General features: G+C 31.9%; 1 protein-coding gene across 3 annotated transcripts in view; it reads left to right on the top strand.

Annotated features, from left to right (window-relative positions):
* The window catches only part of LOC145246775 (uncharacterized), a 243,664-nt gene that overhangs the window by 208,294 nt on the left and 11,459 nt on the right, over positions 1–23,911 (top strand). For all 3 annotated transcript variants that reach the window (XM_080108560.1, XM_080108559.1, XM_080108561.1), the window contains exons 8-9: positions 11,414–11,554; positions 18,589–18,689. In XM_080108560.1, the coding sequence (XP_079964686.1) occupies positions 11,414–11,554; positions 18,589–18,689 (242 nt within the window). The remainder of the gene's footprint in view (positions 1–11,413; positions 11,555–18,588; positions 18,690–23,911) is intronic.

The following is a 23,911-nucleotide window of genomic DNA, read 5'->3' as shown; positions in this document are numbered from 1 at the left end:
CAAACTGCTTTGTCAAAAAAACCTTTAAGCCAATAAACACGAAAATAAATGCCCCTTCCTCAGGTGGCCAGAAAGTGGGTGCTCATTTTAAGTTAAATTTACATGGAAAAGTGATTACCCACTTTTCGAAAAAAAAAAATTTCTTCAGATCATGAAAACTATTTTGGTACTCCTTGGGCGTTGAGTTCCATGGCGACACGCAGAATTATTTAATGGTCGTTCCCTTAGTACCCCCCTAGTCAAGGCTAACGCATGCACACGTAACATTTTTTATTTATTTACTTACGTGGTGGAGTTTCTATACTGATAGGTTTTTTGAAATTTTTTCACTGGATTATTATTGATTGAACACTAACCAGATTATGAAAAAAAATTGAAAAAAAAAAAATCATTTCAACATTTGAAAGGGGTACTCACTTTTTAGTTACCACGTTCTGGTAAATCGGTCACTTTTTATTTATTTATTTTTTTTTTTCTAAATACGGAAGTGTCTTCGGGAGATATAAAATGGTCGCATGTTGACGAAGCAATGTATCGGGAGGCGTACGGGATTAAAAATTATTGGTAAATTTTTAGATTAGGTCCACCTCCTCAATTTTCTTTTAAATGACGACTTGAAATGGTTTTCGACTATGCTGAATACGAAAATCGCATCAAAATTTTGCAGAAATAAGTAGTTATCAAGATATAAAAAGTTGTATTATGCATTGTAATCTTTGGAGGCCATCTTTTTTACGTATGTGTATTTGTTTATGGCGTGTGTGCACGTAAAAAGATGGCCGCCGAAGAATACAATGCATAATACAACTATTTATTTCCGCAAAATTTCAATGCAATTTGCGTGTTCAGCATACTCGGAAACCTATAAATGTCGTCATTGAAAGGAAAATTGTGGAGGTAACTCCTTTCATGAATAAGAAAAGTTTTACTCTTTAAGAATAATAAAAGGAAAAAGTTACTGAACATTTATAAAAGGACTTACTTCTTTTCATGAAGGCCAGAGGAATAGTTGGCCGAAAAGTCGTGAAACAACAACTAATAAAGATGAGAATAATAGTCCGCAATAAATAAAAATGGTGCTAATGCAGAGAGCGATCCGCGCTATTTTTTAAATCCTATTTCCACGTTTAAATAACGTTTTACGATATGGTTTTTTTTTTTTTTGTACTTTAACCTTACAATTGAATAAATAATTCAATTGTATGGTTAAAGTACAGAATAGGTACAAAACATCCTTCCCTCCCCATGTTAAGAATAACTTTTTAAATAACATTATTTCAGCACGGATCACTCTCTGCATGAGTAATCTTATATCGAAAAACAAAAAAAAAACTCAAAAAGCAAGCAACAAACTTTGTTTTTTACCTTATATAATAAAGAAAAGATGTGTAAATTAAAAAATTTGGAAGATAAACAAATGAAATATGTTTTTTTTTTTTTTTTTTTTTTTTTTTTACTTATCGAGTTAACAGAAAATGAAATCTTTCGTCAATTCGTGGCTGTGAAATGAATCGAACCGGAAGTTCAGTTTTATCAACAGAACAGATTCGCAGTAACGGTTAAAAAAATATATTTATTTTATGTAATATTTTAATTTTAATAATTCACGAGGTAAATTTATTTTAATAACATAAAAACATACCTCGACTCTAAAAATGGGTTGTCTGAAAATTTCAAATAAATTGGTAACGTAGAAATATGGTTTTATTCGTTTAGAACGAACCAACTTTACATTTTTATATATATAGATATATATATATATATATGTTTGTTTATATATATATATATATGTTTGTTTATATATATATATATATATGTTTGTTTATATATATATATTTATATATGTTTGTTTATATATATATATTTATATATGTTTGTTTATATATATATATTTATATATGTTTGTTTATATATATATATTTATATATGTTTGTTTATATATATATATATTTATATATGTTTGTTTATATATATATATATTTATATATGTTTGTTTATATATATATATATATTTATATATGTTTGTTTATATATATATATATATTTATATATGTTTGTTTATATATATATATATATATTTATATATGTTTGTTTATATATATTTATATGTTTGCGTATATGTATATATATATATGGTTGTGTGTGTATATATATATATATATATATATATATATATATATATATTAAAGGTTCAAAAGCATCTCCTCCAAAAAACTTTAATTCTAATTGAATCAAAAAATTATCTTGGATTTATTGTATGTAATGTACATTTTGTTGCACTTTTTAAAAAAATGATTGAAAATTTAATGTCTATATTATTAATCGCTAGTTGAAAGATAATGTTTTTAAATGCACCAAAAGATACATTATATAAAATAAATTGAAGGTTATTTATTGAGTCAAATTTTAATTTTTCAACCTTACTTTGTAAAATTCGTAAAAGTGCACTTTGAAGATAAATTTCAAATTGAATCTTGTACCTTTATTTTCAAAGCCTATAGTAAAAACATTTAACAATTTTCATGCGTTGGATGAAATGCTTTTTTAACTTGTATCTTATCTTTTTAAGATTATATTTGAAGACTCTCCTTCTCTCTATTTCAGTTTGTATTTCTCCTCACACCACAACTCATTGTTTGTAACCGCCTCTTTGTAATACAGGTCTGAATAATGAGAAAATCTGAATTTTTTTTTTCAACAAAAACTTTCAAATAACTTTTTTAGATTAAATTTTTTAAACGTCTTTCAGAATAGAAAATCTTTAAAATTTAATAAAGAACATATTTCATACAGGTTTCATTAACAAATATTTAGTACATAACGAGAAAAATAGAGATGAAAATTTCAAAAGTTGTGTATAACTGGTTACGGTCAATAGTAGTCCTTGCCAGCGAAAGTTTTTGTTATTCTATTATTATTTAAAACATTTTGTCCTGCTCTATCCCGCGAGGACTAATATATATATATATATATATATATATATATATATATATATATATATATATAAAATAAAATGTGTGTGTGTCTATGCAAATTTTTGTATGTTCGCCAAAGACTTTTGGGGAGAGGTCACTAATTCTTACAATTTTTTATATACTCCCTAGATTATAATATCTCTGATTTACAAAAGGAGGTAGTCTCTATCTTTTATTTGAGTGACTTTTTTTTTTTTTTTTCTTTTTAATAAAATTCACGCTATCCTGTGGTCCCGCCTGTTTGTTCATGTTTTTCCTTATAAAGCGTAACTAAATCAAAAGTAAAGCAAGTTTCTCGGCCCTTTGTGCCGAGACAATCAGAAGGCAATAAGCTTTGATCAATACGGGGAAAATCCCTCATATCAACAATTGCTATTCATTTGGACACTCCCCTTTTTATGGGTAGCTGGTTTTCCCCAACATCTTCGGGAAACGAACAAATACACAGAAAGCGTAAAGCTTAATTGGCTCCGAGTGATTTCATATCTCTACGGCATGATGTTTGACATAGTCTTAGTTTTTAAGCATTTAATTTCAATCATTCTCTCTTCTCTGCTCTCTTAGCGTCGCGGTAAATTATCATAGTTTTTTCGCCTTCTCCACAAGTCTTTGGGTTACAGCCTACCTGCCTTCCAAAACTTGTTTTTCTTTTACACCTCCAAGCACCCAAGCAATGCTGGACACCCCTGCTAGTCTATATATAAAGCAAAACACCTTCGAGCATAGGCTTTTTTTTTTTTGGCGGGGGGGGGGGGGTTCTCGGGTCTGTTACTATTTTGGAGAAATTTCCTCATACTTTCTAGATAATAATATCTCAGATGCGAAAACGGACATTGTTTCTATCTTTATTTTGATCGAGATGGTTTCCAGGTTTGTCATTTGCATATAAATAAAGCACACCTGATTGAAACGTGTGCATTTGCGGCCTTCCACGCCGGGACGTCTAGAAGGCAATTAGGTTTGATCAATGTGAGGAAAATCCTTCATATCAGACAATTGCTCTTCATTTGGACACTGCTAGAGTTCCCCCTTTTTAGGGGGAGCTGGTTTTCTCTAACATTGTGGGAAAACAAATAATACGGCAGAAAGCAAAACATTCATTTCTGCGCTTGCGTGAGCAAGTCAACTTTTTGATTGCATTGCTAAATTTGAACACTTTACACTTCTTGTGTCATGGCATAGCGGTAAGATGTCAGGTTTTCACTTTCTTTTCCGCTTTTGCGTCACGGGTTCGAACCTGCCTACATACTACCACTATTTTTTTTTCAAACCCACATCTACTAACATCCGGGCAACGCCGGTCTAATATATAAAAAGCAAAATAAGCACAAGCATTTGTGTAAGTCTGCAAAAGATTTTTTGCATCAGGTTCTCCTGTCGCAAGATTCCACGGTTAAATGTGACGCTTACAACTCACACGATGGCAACATCGGCTAACACGTTACATCGGCTAACACATTACGCTTTTTCACCCTCTTTCATGTCACGGGTTCAAGCCTGCCTGCTGACTAGGGCAGGTCAATTTGCAACTTTTTTCAGAAAATCAACATGGCACTGGTGATGATAGTTGGGATTTGATGTGATAAGAACATATGCCAAAAATAAGATTCCTATCTTGAACAGAAAATTAAGCATTTAATTCTAAAAATCGTGTAGAAAAATGCTGAAAAATCCTTCATTTTGATTGTATTTTTCACAACACTGACTTTGAAATTTCACTATTTTTATAAAATGTTCAATTAAAATTGATATATTTATATGAAATACATTGAAAGAAAAATAAATACATGAATTTTAATTTTAATTATGAATCACAACTAGCAAAATATCTGAACTTTTACTGCATTGATTAAACAAAAATTGTAAAAAAGCTAATTAGCAACTAAGTCTTTTCAATTTCACAATTCAAAAAGATATGTGGAGATGTATTACACAATATCACAACTTGATACAAGTTAAAGAACTGTGTATCTTAATTTTTTATTAGAGGCAATAATATAAACTTATAATAGAACTAAATTGTTCTGTATAATTTCCTTTTGAGGAAAATGAAGGCGTAATTTGTTGGCACGAGGACTTTGTAATTATGTGTCTATGTCTTGCTTCCTGCCCATATACAACTTTTTTTAGAAAAATCAGTCAAATTTAACCAGTGTGTGGCTGCCATATTGATAGCAGTAATCTTTTTCATTTTTTTTTTTTTTTTGTTTTTTTTTTTTGTAGTTGTTCACTATTTCTGGAAAAACAACACAAAAAAAACCCCAATTATTTGAAAACATTTATTTTTTTAAATATTTTTGCGATGTAATATGAATAAAACTAAGTATTGTTTGGGTAAATTAAGAAAACTAATAAAATTTAATGGATAATATTTATTTACCTGATGGATAAAATCGTTTGAATGCCCTCTTCTCTCACATCCAATTCATCTGAGTTTATCATCAATATTATATTTTCCGGAAGTAATGCAAAAGCACTATATTTTGAACAGTTTAAAACAGTAATTTGGATTGCAGTTAACTGTTTTGTTGTCTTAATCATATTAAAATTTGTTAAAATTTGGTTAAAAAATTGTCGGTTTTGATCTCAAACCAACTAACTGCATACACTTGGATGATAAATTTGACCAGAATGTTTAATTTATCATAGTGTTTGAGGATAGATAACTCTAGTCCATAAACACATTAATCTTGTGGCTTATGTTAGCCATCTTGCTTGATTCAAGAGCCCAATTTTCTAAGTTAACTTCTCCACAAGAAATGCCAACAGCATACTCAAAAAGTAGCCTCTGGTCTTCCACACTTAAATTATTTGTTTCTTCTGCTGTCAGATAATGATAATCGGAAGGGGCACTAATTTTTTAGAATTCTACTTGAGGCAAATCTTGATAATTATTGATACAAAGTTTCCCCAAAGGACCAGTAAATGTTGTTAGGCTTTTTGTTGTTCCATCAATTAATTTAAAAATTGCTGTAAATGGCAGTTCTTCTAGTGGAACCTGAAAATTGGAAAATTCGCATGTTTAATAATAGAGCCAGATTACATAATAAATACCAATATATTATTTTCAACAAAAAAGGAAAATAATTGCAGGTGAATCTATAGAATTAATTTTACCTCCTTGTTAGGAGCACAAGTGCAGATTATGTGCCTTGTTTGACAAATTTTCTGTCTGCAAAGTTATCACCTCTCCAGGCAGAAAGTTTACAGCTACAAGAAGATATATCAAACAGTCTGTCTAGCTGTTCCTTCATTCTTTACACATTGATTGCTGCAAGAGATTTCCTGTCAATCTGTTTGTCCCTCTTATAGCAAACTTCTGTCCTATACAATGTTGCCTTAACAAGGGCAATTGTGGATTAAGTGCTTGCCGAATACTAATTATTTCTTTGGCAAGTAACTTAGAAATCTCACTATTTTTTAAGTTGGATAACTGTTTCCGAGGAAATAACTAAACTGGATGACTTGTCGTGAATTTGGGGGTGCTGTTTCATCCAAATGACAAGGTGGACCAGCAAATTTTGTGAACCACGGGTTAAAACTGAACGTCGTGCTTTTACTGACATTCTAATCTGAAAAGTAAAATAAATAAATGAATTATAATTCAGAAAGAAAGGGAACTGTTTTAGGCTATGTTCCAGTTTCATACGTAAAAAAAATAAGTGCTAGTTATAAGAAATAGTGAAAAATTTTGTAGAGTTGAAGAGAGAGAGGACCAAACCAAATCAGAGGCATAGTAGTGTTTAGTTTAGACATTTTTAGCAGATTTTAGCTCCTCCTTCGATAACATGACTTTATCCATAAAGAGATTGTTTCTTGCTGTAGCTGTGCCATTTTAAACGAGTGTTTAGAGTTTGAAAAACCAGTGCTTGTGCATCTATGTTACTATGCTATTTTTAATAGTATTTTCAAGTTAAATTTAATTTTTATGATATTTTTGTTTACTAAATTTTTAGGTGAAACTATACAACCTCCTTCCCATATTAAGAATGGTTTTCTAAATAAGTTATTTTAGCACAATAACATAAATGCACAAATAACGAAAAACATTTAAAGGAGTTTCCTCATTTACTTGTATTAATCTTTGTGGGTTATCTGATTTTAAAACTATAATTTTAGAAGAAAAACACCGCTTAAAAACAATTACTACCTAAAAATAAAAGAAATGAAAATTTGATACTAATTTTCTGCAAAGTATTTTTAAAAAACTTGAAAATTTACGTAGTTATATTTTGTAAAGAATGTGTAGAAATAAACTTGTATGGACTATTTTTTTTTTTAATATAAAACTGGAGTATTACCATATTTTAATAAAAATTTCAAATAGAATTTGATGTGAAATATTAGGTTGGTGCAAAAATAATGTTTTTGACGTTCATTTGAACGTCAAAAAATCCCATTATTTTTGCACCAACCTAATAGAAAAACAAATTAAAAAAGATAAAACAAATATGTTTAAATTCACTGCAGACACTTGAAATATAATAATACATATTTTAAACAAGTCTTTTTTGTTTTTCCTTTCGAAATAAGTTAGCCTAAATCGCAATGTTTTCAAATTAAATATTAAACAAACGTTAATTTTCAATATCAATAACGAGCGTGTTTGCGACGGTGAAATCTCAATTGTTTCCACTCCAAAAAAGTTCCTGAAATGAAAACGCGAACTTTGGTCGCTATCATTTAAAAAACATAATTTTGCCTTTACAGCTAATATTTATTTTATTAATTGATTATCCTCACTCATTTTATTTAAAAATGTAATTTAAAATATATTCTAAATAATGATTCCATTTTCTTAACAGTACGGATTGTTTTGATGAACTTTCTTAACAATTCACCATAAAACTTTTAATCGCTTCAGTTTTTCAACTTTAAAGTCATGGGTTCCAACCTACTACCATTATTTTTTTTTTTTAACACTTCTTTCCGCCCTGTTGTTTTTCCCCCACCGTAATTCCCAGCCTTACTACACCACCGCAACACACCTGTGCAACACCGGGTACCCCTGCTAGTAGATACTAATTCTAACCATCCATCTTCTGTTGAAAAATCTAGAAGAATGTATAAATTATCTAAGAATGAACAGCTGCTTAATAAAGATCATACTTTAATGAGGTTCTTATTAGATGAGGTTAAAGAGATAAGAATAGTTTTACCAAATCAAATAATAAACTAAATAAAGCTAACAAAACATATTAATCGACATGGCTGAATATCATATAAGAAGACTGTGGAAAAATAGGAATAAAAGTAGTACTACTAGTAGCAATATAATTGAAAATGAATTGCCTAATGATCAAAACCAATCTAGCAGTTATAGATCACCTAATACAAATGATAATAAAGAGAAAAATAGGTGATTCGCTATATGGTTTAATCCACCATTATAGTAAGCATATTCTCTTGGATATTCTAAAAAAAAAAAATAAAAAAAATTGTAGTATCATTGGTAGGAACTTTCCTAGAGATAATAAATTAGGTAAGCGCTTTAATAAAAATACTATTAAACTTTCTCTACTTCCAAAAATCTTGCTTCATCTATAATAGGATATAATAACACTAAAATACAAAGTGCATGACGTACACATGATAAACATGGACCTATTAATAGCATAATATCAATAATATAACTGAAAATAACTAATTGTAGAAATAAGAATAGTTGCCCACTAAGTGGAAACTGTTTAACTACAAATTTAGTATACAGATTTAGCGTGATTGGAAACTGGAAATAATACTAAGACTTATGATTTACTAGCACTATATCTAAGGAAAGATACAGAAATCGATTGTACTCTTTCAAAATTGAACCGAATTCTTAATCTGATAAACCTCTTACTTACAAAACATATTAATCGACATGGCTGAATATCAAAAATTAGGGAATTAAGTAAAAATGTTTTATGCATTAAATAAATGATATTAGATAAAGCTAACAAATATATATACCTAACTGGGGTAAAAATATGATGGATAGACTTTCGAATCCTTCTATAGTAACATCTAATATAAATTTGCTTAATAAAACCAAGAAATTATACAAAATTGTCTCCATAAAATGTAAATACTAACCTATTTCATATATGTATGGCATAATCATGTTGAAACAACGGTTCTCACCAAATCACTAAAATTAAGCAATGGTGAACCTAGCCTGTACCACATGGGTGACCATTTGGGAATGCTAGGCACTGTACGTACCGCACTGGGACATAGAAATTTCCAGAATGAAATCTGAAAACCTGTTTAATCCAATGAGAGAGATGCACCTTCAGTCTTTAAGCCTTGCATCTAAGAGAAGGCAAACTCTGATGTAAAAAATCTGTCTACTGTCTGCTCTGTCTTGTGGTAGCCATTCCAATAACTGAGATTAGCAGTTGTACCAAAAAGTGTGGTTGTTTTTACACAAAAGCCTTCATCACTATAAACAAGTCATCTGTGTAGATTTCCAAACAACTTAGTTGTTGTGGCAGATGGGAGGATCATTGTATGCGTGTGTGTGTGTGTATATATATATTCGCACATCTATGTGTATGTATGTATTATATATTTTAGGATAATATTAATGTTTTTTTGTTTTTTTTAATTTTAAACTGAGGAAATATATCTTGTTTTGTTTATTTTTATTTATCGTCTGCATAAAAAAAAATTGTAAATAGAGAGAAAAACCCTATGAATGAGAGAGAAGGAGGTGATCCAACCATCAACGTGCGGCGGAGAGAGAGGAAGCAGGAAGAGGTGGTAAAGGACAATGCAGAGCAAAGGGTCTTTGCCAGGGATCACTGCAATCGAAAAGCATCTGTCAGCAGAAGATATGCAATATATTGAAGAAAAATAAAAAATAAGAGCAAAAAGAGAAATATCTCTAAGCGAGATGAATGAAGAAAAAAAAAAAAAAAGGGAATATTCCTCATTAAACAACAACCATGACAATAAGAGAAATGGGTTGTGGCAATGTCCCATAGTGGCAGACAATAATTGATTAAATCAAATATAAAGTTCACAACGAAAGTTTAAGAAACTTGGTGAAAAAAATGAAAGGAACTATTATGAATCATGAATGATATTGAAGAAAAGAATAGACAGTTTAAACAAAAAACGCATTTATAAAAATAAATGAATTGGGAGTTCATCTGATCTTCCTTATTGTTTTTTTTTTTTTATCTCTCTCTACAACATATTTATCTCGTATTGACAGACTAATATTTTTGTTTGTTTTGATTCCGTTATATAACGGATATATCAATTTCATTTTTTCATGGAGAGCTTCCATTCCCTTTTTTTTCCACAAATATACGCGCATAAATATTTACTTATAACAACGTAAACAAATAAACACAAATCGCTTCTTTTGCAGATTTTGATCTGCATACTGAAATATTAACGTTATTTCGAAATTATTATTTAACATGGGAAGAGTGGGGGTGTTTTGCAACTATTCTTTATTACAACTATACTGTCGCTATTTTCTTACAACTAAACAACTTTAACCCGTTGACAAACATAAGAACAATTGTAGTAAAGCCAAGACTACTACTACTACTCTCTATCCGTCCTTTTTCCTCCCTTCCTTCTTTTTTTTGTTTACATTTCTAGATACAAAATGGTTGTGTGAGAACGGTGAATTTGATGACACATTTACTAATCTGTTTCAATATTAGTTTTATTTTATTTATTTAGGTTTTATTTTTTTGCTTCGGGTTTTATTAATTTTTTTTTTTTTTTTTTTTTTTTTTTTTTTTAGATTTTAAGTTTCTATAACTTAGTTGAAGGATTCCAATATGGTTTTTTTTTCATTCTTATATTTCTCATTGGTAGGTTCATGTGCATTTTTGCAGCCAAATGACTTTCGTCGGCGTTCGATTCGTAGGAAAATCATGTTTAATTTTCGATTTTTGAGCGATTATTATTCAGAAAAATAGGTAACTTTACATGAATAGTGAGGATTTTTTTTTTTTCATGTTTGATTGATCTGTCCGTGATTTTTCATTTTAATATACTTTCATAGAAATGTTTCTGTTATGTAAAAAACACAAACTTTTCTTTACAAGTGTCACGCTCATACATGAATAGCTAATATAGCATATTGACCCAACGGGTCATGGGTAGTCTAGTAAAAATTAAATTCAGTGAATCAGCATAGTGTGTGATTTTAAACTGACTTATGTTGTTGACATGTTTCCCTGATTCATTCTAGGATCAGGCATTTACAGAAGGGTTCATGTGAAAATGGTCAAAATTTATAAGTGGACGTAGTGTGATGGAACAGACTGGATTCAAACTTTCCAAATACTCATCACTGTTCGTGTTTTTACACATTTCATGACAACCACATCTTTGGAAGTTAAAACTTTGAATATATACACAAATGTATATATAGATAAAAAAAAAAAATAGGCAAATTAAATTATTTACTTTCTTTGTTTCTTTCTCAGATGCAAGCTGTTTCATTGCTTCAGACGAATGCTGACAAAGTGAGTGAAGATTATGCACGACAACTGACTTCTATGTTGCAAGATGCAAGAAGTGAATTGAAAGAACTCCAGGAAAAAGTTAACTACTATAAAAGAAATGAGGTAAATTTTTTTTTTATTTTTTATCAATATTTTAATGAAAATACTTTAAAAAAAAAAACACATTTCCTGCACCATTGATATTTTTCTTTTCTGCAGAACTGTTTGTATTTTCCTTCAAAATGTTCATAGAGAGTAAATCTTTCTAGAAGACTATGTGCCTTGCACACTCTGTGTCCATTCAGTTTCGTATATTTTTTTTAATATACTTCTAAAAGATCTATCGAAATTCTGTAAGATGAATAGTGCAATTATTTGAAATTCTGTAAGATGAATAGTGCAATTATTTAAAATTATGTCGTGGGCATTAAAAATAAGCTTAGTAATTGCAAGGCATATAATGACTTTGCAAAAATGTTGATGCAAAATCTGACTCTTCCTTACAAAGAATGGCTTAGTTGACGAGCATAGAATTAATATTTTTGGCCACTTTTTAGATATATGTTGTCAGAGAGTCTGATCTTTCTAACGATACTGATTTTTCAGTGTTCGTTGAGTGTATTGAAAGTTTTTGGCAGACATACAAACGCACACATTTTGCCTTTTATATTATACACTATCGAAAATTAAACATGATTTTCCTACAAATCGAACACCGAAAGTCATTTAGCTGCAAAAATGCACATGAACTTACCAATGAGAAATATAAGAATGAAAAACCCATATTGGAATCCTTCAACTAAGTTATAGAAACTTAAAATCTAAAAAAAATAATTAATAAAACCTGAAGCAAAAAAATAAATAATAAAATATAAAACTAATATTGAAACAGATTAGTAAATGTGTCATCAAATTCACCGTTCTCACACAACTATTTTGTATCTAGAAATGTAAACAAAAAAAAGGAAGGAAAAAGGACCGTAGGGGGTATATAAACAGTTCTAAGCAATAGTACCCCCCCTTCCCCCCGGGAGCGTGTGCGAAAGAAGCCTTTGCGAGACATACACGAAATGGTCACACACATTTTGCCTTTTATATATATAGAAGACTTGCCTGGGTGTTTGGAGGTGTGTATTGAGCGAAAAGAAAAAAAGTGGTATTAGGCAGGCAGTCTGAAACCTGTACCGTGAAGTAGGAAAAGAACGTTTAAAAAAAAAAAAAATGTGACGTCTTTGCTGTTGTGCCCATTGCCAAACTGGAAGTGGCAAAGGTTTAAATTAAGGCTAGTTAATCGAAAAGCGGGGATGACTTTCAAAAATATTGTCAAAAAAAAAGTGACCCTCTCCTCCCCCCTCCTTGTAGAAAAGTGCCCAGTTGAGAGTGAAGGAATTAATGTTTTTAGCCAATTTGTCGATATTTGTCATCCGAAGGGTCGAGCTTCAAAGCAATACTGATCTCGTGAAAATCTGGCACCTCTGTTGAAGTTTTGGGCATACATACATGCATAAATACATTTAAACAGACAGGTGAGATTTATATTATAGATGACACTGACAAGGTGATCAAGAACAAATCTCTGTGGTATACCGAATGAGAACTCGTGATGAAGAATGATGTAACTTTTTTTTGATGGCAAATAAGATTTTAACTAGTTAGAAAGATTATTTTTCACAGCCAGTGCAGAATAGTTTTGCCTTTTGTGCAGCACAAAATTAAAAGCTTTAGCAATGTCAAGATTAACGACATTCATCCATAAACCACTATTGGTCGGGTTTGATGTCCACAAAGAACTTAATTTGCTTATTACAACAACTAGAGTTAGGGATAAATCTGAATTGCGAAGCCGTATGATAGTTCCAGTGTTTCTAACACAAGATTCTGATGAGGTTTAGGTGATACTTGACAATGTTGGATTTCTTGTATATTTCTATGTTCAAATACAAGCATACACCAATGAAAACAGTGACAACTTAAAAACAATAAAATGCGGAGTTTGCTATGAAATTTTGTCCTTGAGAATGTGTACACAGATTCTGCAAACTGTTTGTGTGTGTTAGTAGAGGAAATCTTACATCTAAATAGTGTTTTTGTGAAGCACAAATGTTGTTGTACAGCATTCACCCTACACAAGTTAAACCAGCCTCCTCCAAAGGAAGAAGTGTCAAGGGCATATCAAATTCACAAGGCAGTCCCCAGTCGCTTGTCATGTTTGGTGCATTTTGGGTCAAGAAGCCAGTATCTACCTAATCAGGTAGCATCAGATGCCCTAATAGATATTACCAAAGCCAAAGTGAACCTGGGAGCAATGGTAACTAAGGGCCAACTCCACATTTCCCACAGCCTCCAAATGGGGCCTCATCACAGGATGTTTCTTAAAATCATACCTTGGACCAAAATATGTTGACAAGGTGTATTATCAAAGATAAGTCTGAGAGAAATAAGTGAATTTTGCTGTGCAGTGTTTTTTTTTTTTTTTTTTTATAATCACTGATTATCGTTTAAAAAAAATGGTCTTTGGTGAGAATCTGTAGTTACATTGACTATGTAATGCTACAATTCCATCAGTTTGGCACTATGGTTAGTAAGAATAACTAGAAAATAGTTTACAAGTGATGTGTAGCCCCCCCCCCCTTTTGTTTTTGAACAGAGGAATGATACTGGACGTTTTCCATTGCTTTGGTGTGGCACCATTGTTAGTATTGAACTGAAAGAAAATTTGAGAAGCATGTTTCATCATGAAGCCATAATTCTTATTTTTAACGTGATGCTCTATATCGAGTCCTCAATGTTCTAGAGTTTAGCATTTATATCTCCAATCATTTAAATCATTGTAGCTAAGTGCAGTACAAGTTTCAAGCTTTCTTCTAAGCTGATTAGAGATGTTTAAGCTTGGCCTCAATAGTAATACTGATAATCATTTCATATGTAAAGGTGAAGATCCAAAGTATTGTTACGTTCTTGAGGAAGGTAACTTTTATGAGTGAAGAATAGATCCAAAGTATTGTTACCTTGTTGGGGAAGGTAACTTTTATAACCAACATTAGCTCAAGCAGATCATCTGTCTTTTTTTTTTTTTTTTTTTTTTTTTTTTTTTTACACAGTGATCACCACTTATCAAGGCCCGGAAGCCACTCGGGGATAAGGGTTATTGTAAGTACATCACGTTAGTGAGGAGATTTTATGAAGTGTTTAATTAGGGGGGCGGTTCATTAGGAATTTGTTAACATTAGACTTGAAGACATCCAAGTTGTAGTCCGGAGGGAAGCAGGCAGACGGAACAGTTCCACAGGCGTGCAGTTCTAAGAAAGAAGCTTTGCTCATGAAATCCGCGTTTTGATTTAGGCACAGATATAGAGTGGGGGAAATTTTTCACAGTGGATTCAGCTAGACGGGTGTTTTTCGTGAAAGATTGGCGAGGGGGGACCAGGGATTGGAGTTCAGACGAGCACCTGCCATGAAAATAACGATAAAACAAGGATAGGCTCGCAACGTCTCTTCTGTGAGAGAGGGGTTGCAGGGTAGAGAAAAGGGCATCCCCCACTAAACCACGAAGTCTATTTTGTACTCTGTCAAGGCATGATAGGCTGTTTTTGGCAGCTCCTGCCCAGATATGGCAACAGTATTCCATCCTTGGCCGTACTTGGCTTTTATATAGATAGAGAATTGCATCAGTAGTGAGATATCTTCTGGAGCGGTAGAAGGATCCCACCATCTTTCCTGCGACCTTGGCAACAGACTTGATGTACCTGTTCCATTTCAGATCAGGAGTAAAGGTCAAACCCAGAAGCTTGTCAAAACACGGGGCCTCACCCAGACGAGAGCCATCCATCACAATTGATGCCAGCTGGGGATCAGAGCGTTGATGATGTAAGGATAGGAGTTTGGTTTTGGATGCATTAAAGGTAACTAGCCACATCTTCCCCCACTGAACCACGCGCTCGAGATCAGAGGAGAGAGAATCCGAGAGAACTTCGTCATTTACAGCCTTTGATGTGTTGCCGTAGATGGTCGTGTCATCAGCATAGATGTCAACGAATGATTTAAGTATGTGTTTAGGGAGGTCATTGATGTAGATCAGGAAGAGAGTTGGGCCCAGGATTGACCCCTGAGGGACTCCAGCATTTATATTGCAGGCCTCCGATTTTTGTCCATCTACCACTACTCTTATGAGCCTATCAGAGAGAAATGATTTAATGATTGAGAAAACATTTCCAGTTATACCGTAGCTGGAAATCTTGTGAAGTAGACCCTTATGCCATACTTTGTCAAAGGCCTTTGATATGTCGAGAGCAATTGCCCTAGAAAGGAAGCCTTTGTCAAGAGATTCACTAATCCTGTGGGATATAACCGTCAGCACATCTGCGGTAGATCTTGCAGAGCGGAAACCATATTGTGTGTCACTAAGAAGGTTATTCCTGCTGAGGTGGTTGACTATTTCTCTATTTAATATTGATTCCAGTAACTTACTCATAACACAGAGAAGACTTATTGGTCTGTATTGAGAGGGAGATGACTTATCACCTGAATTCTTAAATACAGGGCAAACTGAGGAGGTCTTCCAGGGGGTCGGAAAGCACTTCTCCTTAAGGCAGCGCTTAAATAGTTTCGTAAGTATGGGAGCAAGTTCTGGTTGAAGCTTTTTTAACACTATAATTGGGATGCCATCAGGGCCAGTTGCTTTACTGGAATCTAGGTTTTTTATTAGCTTGGCGACCTCATGCACGGATATTTGTATGTTACCTAGCTTGTTCTGTGTTATAGGAGGAAATATGGGGAGTTGATGGCCTTCGTCGCATAGGGTAGAATTAGCTGCAAAGTTCTTTGCAAATAGTTTGGCCTTGTCTGACGCTGACGAGATAACCTCTGGTCCATTGATAATGGTTGGGATAGAACGCACACTTCTGTTCAAGATCCTATTTGTTATTTGCCAAAACTGGTGGGAACCAAACCGCTGATCAGCTACCTTGGATTTAACAGACTGGGCATATAGCTCTCTTGCATTTTTTATTACTCTTTTACAGTGGTTGCTGGCAGTCCTGAAAGCAGCTTTAGTCTCAGTGCATCTATTACGTTGGTAGTTATGGAAAAAGTGATTTCTGTGCGCGATAGCAGCAGCACATTCTGGGGAGAACCATGGCTGGCTGTTAGGTTTTTGTTGGAATTTTTTCTTGTCTTGAATAGTCGCCCACAACGAACCCATCTTCCTGGAAGTAGGTCCTGGATATGACCTAAAACTATATCCGATGGTGAGGCCCCCACCTTGCGGGCCTTGGGGAGGGTGGAGCCACCCTTTAATTGCCATTGCTCCCAGGTCCACTCTGACCCGGAGTGGTAGTACCTATTAGGGTCCCAACTATGGGTTAAATAGAATTTGACTTTAAAAAAAAAAAAAATACTCGATTAAAAATCGTTCTTCAAAATAACTAGATTCAGCATTAAATAACCTGAAAAAGGTTGATATGCCGTAAAACAACCAACCAATCCTGGAAGTATCTCTCAAACTATTCCAAATTTGTGTGCCTTGATGGCAATACTAAGCAAAATGGCCATATGTATATATTGCAAAATATATTCTGATTGGTTCAAATCTTCACGCATGATTACAAAATGTTTGAACAAATCTACAGGAAATTAAAGATAAATTTGATATTCTTTCATTTCAGCACTATTTAAAACGCAATGTTGTTTCTGAATTTGCACTTAGAGACCAAGGATAACTGGAAAGCACCAGAATATTGGATGATTTGCATCATGATGATTTGTGTCAGATTAAAAAATTTCGAAATGTAAACTGCATCTCGGTGCTGTTTGAAAGCTGTGAGCTTGAAAATTGCAACAGAAATGTGGAAGCGGTTGCTAGCCAGAAGGTGTTCTGTGTTTGCACAATATAATTTGTTGAAAAGCAACTGTGGCAAGATCCTGAGTAAGATAATGTGGATCTTGACAAGATAAATGTTTGAGTTGAGACTATGAAGAAAGCGTTGAACAAGGATATTTGCCACTCCACACGAAAGTCACACAGGCCTAAACAGCCAACAAATTCCTCAACATGATTAAGCACTCATGAAATGGTTATACTCTGATGCTTCTTTAAGAGAACTTCTGCTAAGACCAATTTCACAATGCGCAGAACAACAGGTGACGAGCTTAAAGCCTTGGATGGCTATATTTAATTGCTGTCCATGTTGTCAAACTGTAAACTGCAAAGAATGTGGCTGTGAGAAAATTATGTGTGACAGCAAAACTCTGCTCTACATCACATGTAGGGAAAACCGAAAGGTGGCTGTCGGAACTTCATAAATCCTAACATCAGGTTCCTCTTCTATTTCTTCTGATATCAACCTCATGTGTTACATACAACTGAATACAAATCCAAAAAAGTGAGCTCAGTCTGTTCATGTAACCACTACAAACTAAAATTATTGCAGAATATCACCTTTTTGCTTATTAAGAAATTTTTTAATGTTATATGAAAAAAGCAGATCCAATTGATCTGCTTTTTTATACACACACACGTGTGTGTGTGTATGTGTGCATAAATGCAAACAATTAACAGCCTTTTCCAAAATACTCAAATTCAATGTAGAACTAAACATTAATAACAAAATTCCATTCCTCAATTTATAAAACCAACTAGCCTAAATTCTTGCCTTTTAAATTTCAAGAGTGAATGCACTCACACTGACAATAGCCATTGTTTTATGTTAGTTTAAATTGCCTTTGGAGAAAGTGTAACTCCTATAACAACCTTGAAACAGATAATTCCATTGGTTACACAATGCATAATGAAGATTCAAGCACAATGTTTACATCTACAAACAAAAAAAGCAACATAACTGTCCCATCTCCAACATAACATAAATCTTACTCTGTAACACAAAACTTATACATCCTAAAACAAATTTAAAAAAGCTAAAATATTAAAAGCCCCCAAAAATCTAAGAAAGCACAAAAAAAAAAAAATATTAAACAGAAACTCTTTATCTTTCATAATGTTTGTTTAAAAGAAAAAATGCTGCCTAGATACACAATTTTTTTCATTAAAAATAGAAATGAGATTGTTGATTAAAAAAAAAAAAAAATATGTTCAAGAAGATAAGTTAATAAAGATGAAAATGCAATCCATTTTTTTATAATTTCATGATTTCTCTTTCCAGGCCCAACAAGCAGAGAAATTGGTGAAAATCCAAGAAACTTTTGGTAACAATGAAAATCGTAATGTGATTGAATTTCTTCATTCACTTAATGACATCAAACAGTGAGTATTACATTTCATCTTGTGATTTTTAAACCTTTTTTGTCATTTGTTTTGGATTAACAGCACCTTTGACATGATTTAAGAAAAAAATGATCTGCTTTTTTTCATTGACATTAGGGATGTTAGAAATATAAACAGTAAATTTTTTTAATCATTTGAGTTTAGTTAGAATGTAAAAAATTTTTTCTACTTGTGCAGTTAATAACTGTTGAAATAGTATTACTTTTTAGAAATTTATTCTTCGCATTGGGGGGATGAGAGGGCTTTGTTAGCTTCCGTATCCCGGGTTCTACTACAGTAGAACCCGGGATACGTTTTTTTTTTTTTTTATATAGGTTACAATGTGGAATATGTTTTCTGGACGTTGGTTACAGTATTTGCCGCACCTTGCGGTGTTATGTATGTTATTTGATTATATACATGTGTATTATATACTGTACTGTATTTTGTTACTAACTTTTAATGCTGTATCCTGAGGTTTTGCTGTATTCTGTACTTTCACCTAAGATACTGAAAATTGAATTCACGGTCCATAAACTACAGAAGTACTGTGAAAACAAAAGAATTGATATTTAACAAAGCAACAAAAAAAGTATTGTAGTGATATTATGTACGTCCAAAATTTCAAGTTTTGTTTATCTGAAATCTATTAAGGTGGAAATTTTTTGTATCATAGCGGACCTATAAAATTTTTAAAGTATCCACATAAGTATACATTTCATTGTTAGAACCAATAAACAACTCCCATCAAAAATGATGAAAAAAAAAATTATTCTTTGCTAGTGTTGTCATGACATCATTAATTTATTTTTTAGTGCATAAATTATGAATTATCATTTGATAACCTAAAGAAAAATAAACATATTGTTGACTTTTTATTTCGGGTGGAAGATTTCTTTCCAACTTCATTTCAGACTTGCTACTTGCCTTATTGCTTCCCCCCTCACCAATTGAACTGGTATAATCTGCAGGATAGAAAGAACACATTTTTTATTCATTAACTTCTGTGTTACATAACATCTATATAATTATAAAACTCAGATCAGCTTGCTTGGGCGTTTAAATTGTCTCTCTATTTTGTGACTTCTGGTTTCCAAAAATTTGTTTGCTTAACTTTTTCATGGATGCCATGTCAAGTCCGATATTAAAAGCCAAATGCAATTGAGTTAACAAAAAAAAAAAAAAAAAAAAAAAAAGTGATTTAAATAACTATAATCATATTTATAACCATATTTACTGCTTTTAAGTAGCGCTCCTGTGGATTTTTTTTTTTTTTCTTCAGGCCTTACTTAAAAAATAATTTCTCTTCAAGAGGTAGAAACTTGCTTTTAGTTTGCAGTAGTGCTCTGGAGGCTTCCTGAGTTTTATATTTTTTACTCATCACTTAAAAAAATGTTTTCTCAAGACAATAAAAGACAATATAACCTCAAAATCACTTTTTATTTTGAGCATTTTTCATCTTAACCTTTAAGAGCCAACAGATAGACTAGTACTAATTAAAAAATAGTGTAGGTCGTTAAGTGCAAAAAACACTTTTTAAAAAGTCGTAAATAAATAAAAAATGATGGTAGGAGAGGGCAGACAAACTTTTTTCAAAAATGAAAAGGTACAAAAAAAAAAAAATAAGGGGTGAGACCTGGAGGAGCAAACATCAAATCAGGGCTATAAATCGTTTCTGTAAATGGGGAATTGATTTACTAGAATCTTGTTAGCATTAAAAGTTGATTTTATTTTTATTTTTAGATAATTTATAAAGTTATCAACTTGCATGAAAAGAGCTATATAAAAGATGCTTAAAACCGTTTGAATTATGTAAATACCATCAGTAGTTGAAAAGTTATGAGAATTTTAAGTGCCAAAATTTAGGCTTTCCATGGACATTTGTGGGTTAAATTATGAACCTCAACATTTCAAGAAATTTGGTAATTTTGCCACCATTTATTTATTTTTCAAGCTATTCTCATGAAACTTGGCACTCTTATGTAAAATTGTGCTCTTTCTGATTATGCAGTCAAATCTGATGTATCTTTTTATCATAAGCCATCTATAAATATAAAAGCGAAAATGTATGTGTGTTCGCTTTTTCTGTGTGTCTACAAAAGGCTTTTTTCAGAGAAGCAGTCGGTCGGTTCACAACTTTTTAAAACTTTTTATATCACATATAAATCGTAATATCTCAGAGTTAACAACGAAGCTCGCCTGTCTATTTAATTTGCTCGATTTCGGGAAGATAAATATTCAACATTTGTCGCTCGCCGTATGTGGGTTAGTCTTTTTCCTATAACATCTTGGGAAAATACTATCCCGCAGTGAAACTTGACCTCATTAACTCATTAAAATGGGCACCTGCCAAATCCAAGTAATTAAATAAATTCAAATGTGTTTCCGTTAGCATCTCGCGGTGGGGCAATCGGTAACGTCGCACTTTTTTTCTTTTTTTTTTTTTTCACACTTTAATTTACAAGTTTGCCTCAAGGATTCGGGTTCGATCCTCATACTTACTTTTTTTTTTTTTTTTTTTAATCTTGGGTGTAGCCATTGAATGCATTCTCTATCTGGCCCAAAATATACCCCTATTTTCTGAGATGCAACCATAAATCGTATTGTACATGAATCCTCAATGTAGCTTTCACAGTACCAGGATACCAGGAATCCTGATAAACAGCAACTATATATTCACCAGTTAATGGTAATTTTCATTATTTCTATTCTGTTGTTTTACTGAAAATTCAACTATGTAAACAAAGAAATAAAACGGTAATTTTTTTACCCTGTTTCCACCTTAACATTTAAAATGATTACTTTTAAAGGTTTTAGGGTATGCTGAAAACGAATATTGCATTTAAATTTTCTGCAAATAAGTAGTTTTCCGGATATTAAGCAATGTCATTTCTTATGTTATTGCTGGTGGCCATCTTGGAGCGCGCAAACGCAACCCGGAGAAACTACACGCAAATGCACATACCAAGATGGACACCAGCAATAACACAAGAAGTGGCATTGCTTAATATCTGGAAAGCTACTCTACTTATTTGCAGAAAATTTAAATGCTATATTCGTTTTCAGCATACCCGAAAATCTAAAGAAATAGTCATTTTAAAGAAAAATGTTAAGGTGGAAACAAGGTAAAAATTTACAAAATGCATCACAATAAAATTCTTTATAAAACTGCCTATCCTCAGTTAAAAAAACGGTTTTGTTTTACTGATTCAAAAAAAAAAATGGTCTTGACAATGAGTAAAAAATAAAAAAATTATACAAAATACTATTAAAAACCCACCCAATAAATTTCACAAGGACATTTATTGGTTGGGTTTCTAACAGTATTTTGTATATTTTTAAATCATTGTCAAGATTTCAAAGACATACCACGTGGTTATTTTTCTTGTGCTTGCGTAATGCTTGACACTAATTGTTGAAATAAACAAATATTTTACATTAAATAAATACACTAAAAACTTATCCAACTATGTAGAAGAGTAACTTATCTAGTCTTTGGTAATATTTATTTGAGTGTTTATGCACTTATGTTACCGTGCTATTTTTTCAAATAGTATTTTCAAATAAAATTCAAGTTTCATGATATCTTTTTTTATTTGTTAGGTGAAAGTATAGAATAGTTAACAAAACACCCTTCCCTCCCATGTTAAGAATGGGTTTCTAAATGTTATTTCAACATGGTAGCATAAGTGCACAAATACCTTTTATTTCTTTTATTTATATATATATATATATATATATATAAAAGAAATAAAAGGTATTTGTTTTTTAATGGTAAAAAATATATTTTTTTTTTACCATTAAAAAACACAATTCTACTGTTATATAGGGGTTCATTATTATTATTTTTTTATTCTTGTTATTGTTGTTAAGTCTTATTAAAAGTGAGTCTTAGAGATTCTTATTAAGAGAGATGTTGCGTTCTGTGTTCGTGCTATGAAGAGATTCATATATATATAAAATGTTCATACTTAGAAGTGTAGAAGCTCTTTGAGTGAGGAGACAGTGTTGAGACAGTCTTAGTGTTCACATTGTAGATATGAGATGTAGAGAAATTGTGGATGTGAAGACATTTTACAACACAGGATATATGACATATAATGACAATTTCACTTTACCTTTTGGTAGAATTACAACACACATTCTATGTTTCAAAGGTGACCGTCTCGCTTCCAGACGTTCGACTGTCCATCTCTCGACTCCAGACTGTCGTCTGTCATCCTCAGACTCTCTCTCAGACTTTCCCTGCTTAACTCTCAAGTTTCTTACTATATCGAGAACTTCCCATTTTCCATGACGTATATTTACTAATGACTTTGAATTCCTGCTGTGAAAACAATAACATTTCCATTAAGTACAAATTTACAATATTGTTCAACATCAACACATTTTCAAAAGAAAATGCCTTAATACATTTAAACATTTTACAACAAAAAAAAAATAAAATAAAAATTCGTTACATTATACATTTCAAGTCTGTTAACACAAAACAAAAAATTGTCCCTTTTTCAAAGACCAGAACAATTAAAACACACTAAAAAGCCGAAAATATTCACAATGAGCAGACATTTGATTTTTATTTCTGCATCCTTCTTTTTGCTATAGTGTATTTTATTTATTTATTCATTTTTCCTTTTAATACTTGAGAATTTTAAATGTACTTTCGACTTTTGACACTAAATTGTTATTTATTATGGTTGACAGTTTAACTCTAAACAATTCAGACATTAACACACGTTCTTATGAATGACACACTGTCCTATTTTCTATTTGTGTGCGGCCGTATATTTGAAAACCATATTATCCGAATTCAACAATTTTTCTCTTGTTTTTATTTTATTTATGAATGAAATATTCGTGGGTTGTTTTTTTTTTAACTGACCGTATCTCTTTTATCATTCATTACGGCATATCGGCCTTTTTTTTCTTTTTTAATATTTTCTTGTAAACTTTAGTTTTCTGTGTGCGTGTGTGTTAAAAAATTTTTTTTTCTTTCTTTTTGTTCGCATTTCTGTGATCGTGTAATTTTTTTTTTTCGTGGTATTATTTATCTTTTAAATTATCTTGGACCCTTTTAAAACGATTTTTTTTTTTTTTTAACCCACCCTTGCTGGGTGGTCTGGTCGCTTACGGCTCTAAATTGTGTTTGTTATACATGTTCATTTTTATTATTATTCTTGTTATTGTTATTATTGTTAATTGTTAGGAAGTCTTATTAAAAG

Source organism: Euprymna scolopes, chromosome 24, assembly GCF_053919585.1.
Source record: "Euprymna scolopes isolate OS-2025 chromosome 24, ASM5391958v1, whole genome shotgun sequence".
In the NCBI taxonomy this organism is placed as follows: domain Eukaryota; kingdom Metazoa; phylum Mollusca; class Cephalopoda; order Sepiida; family Sepiolidae; genus Euprymna; species Euprymna scolopes.
This window is presented reverse-complemented; position numbering and strand designations above follow the sequence as displayed.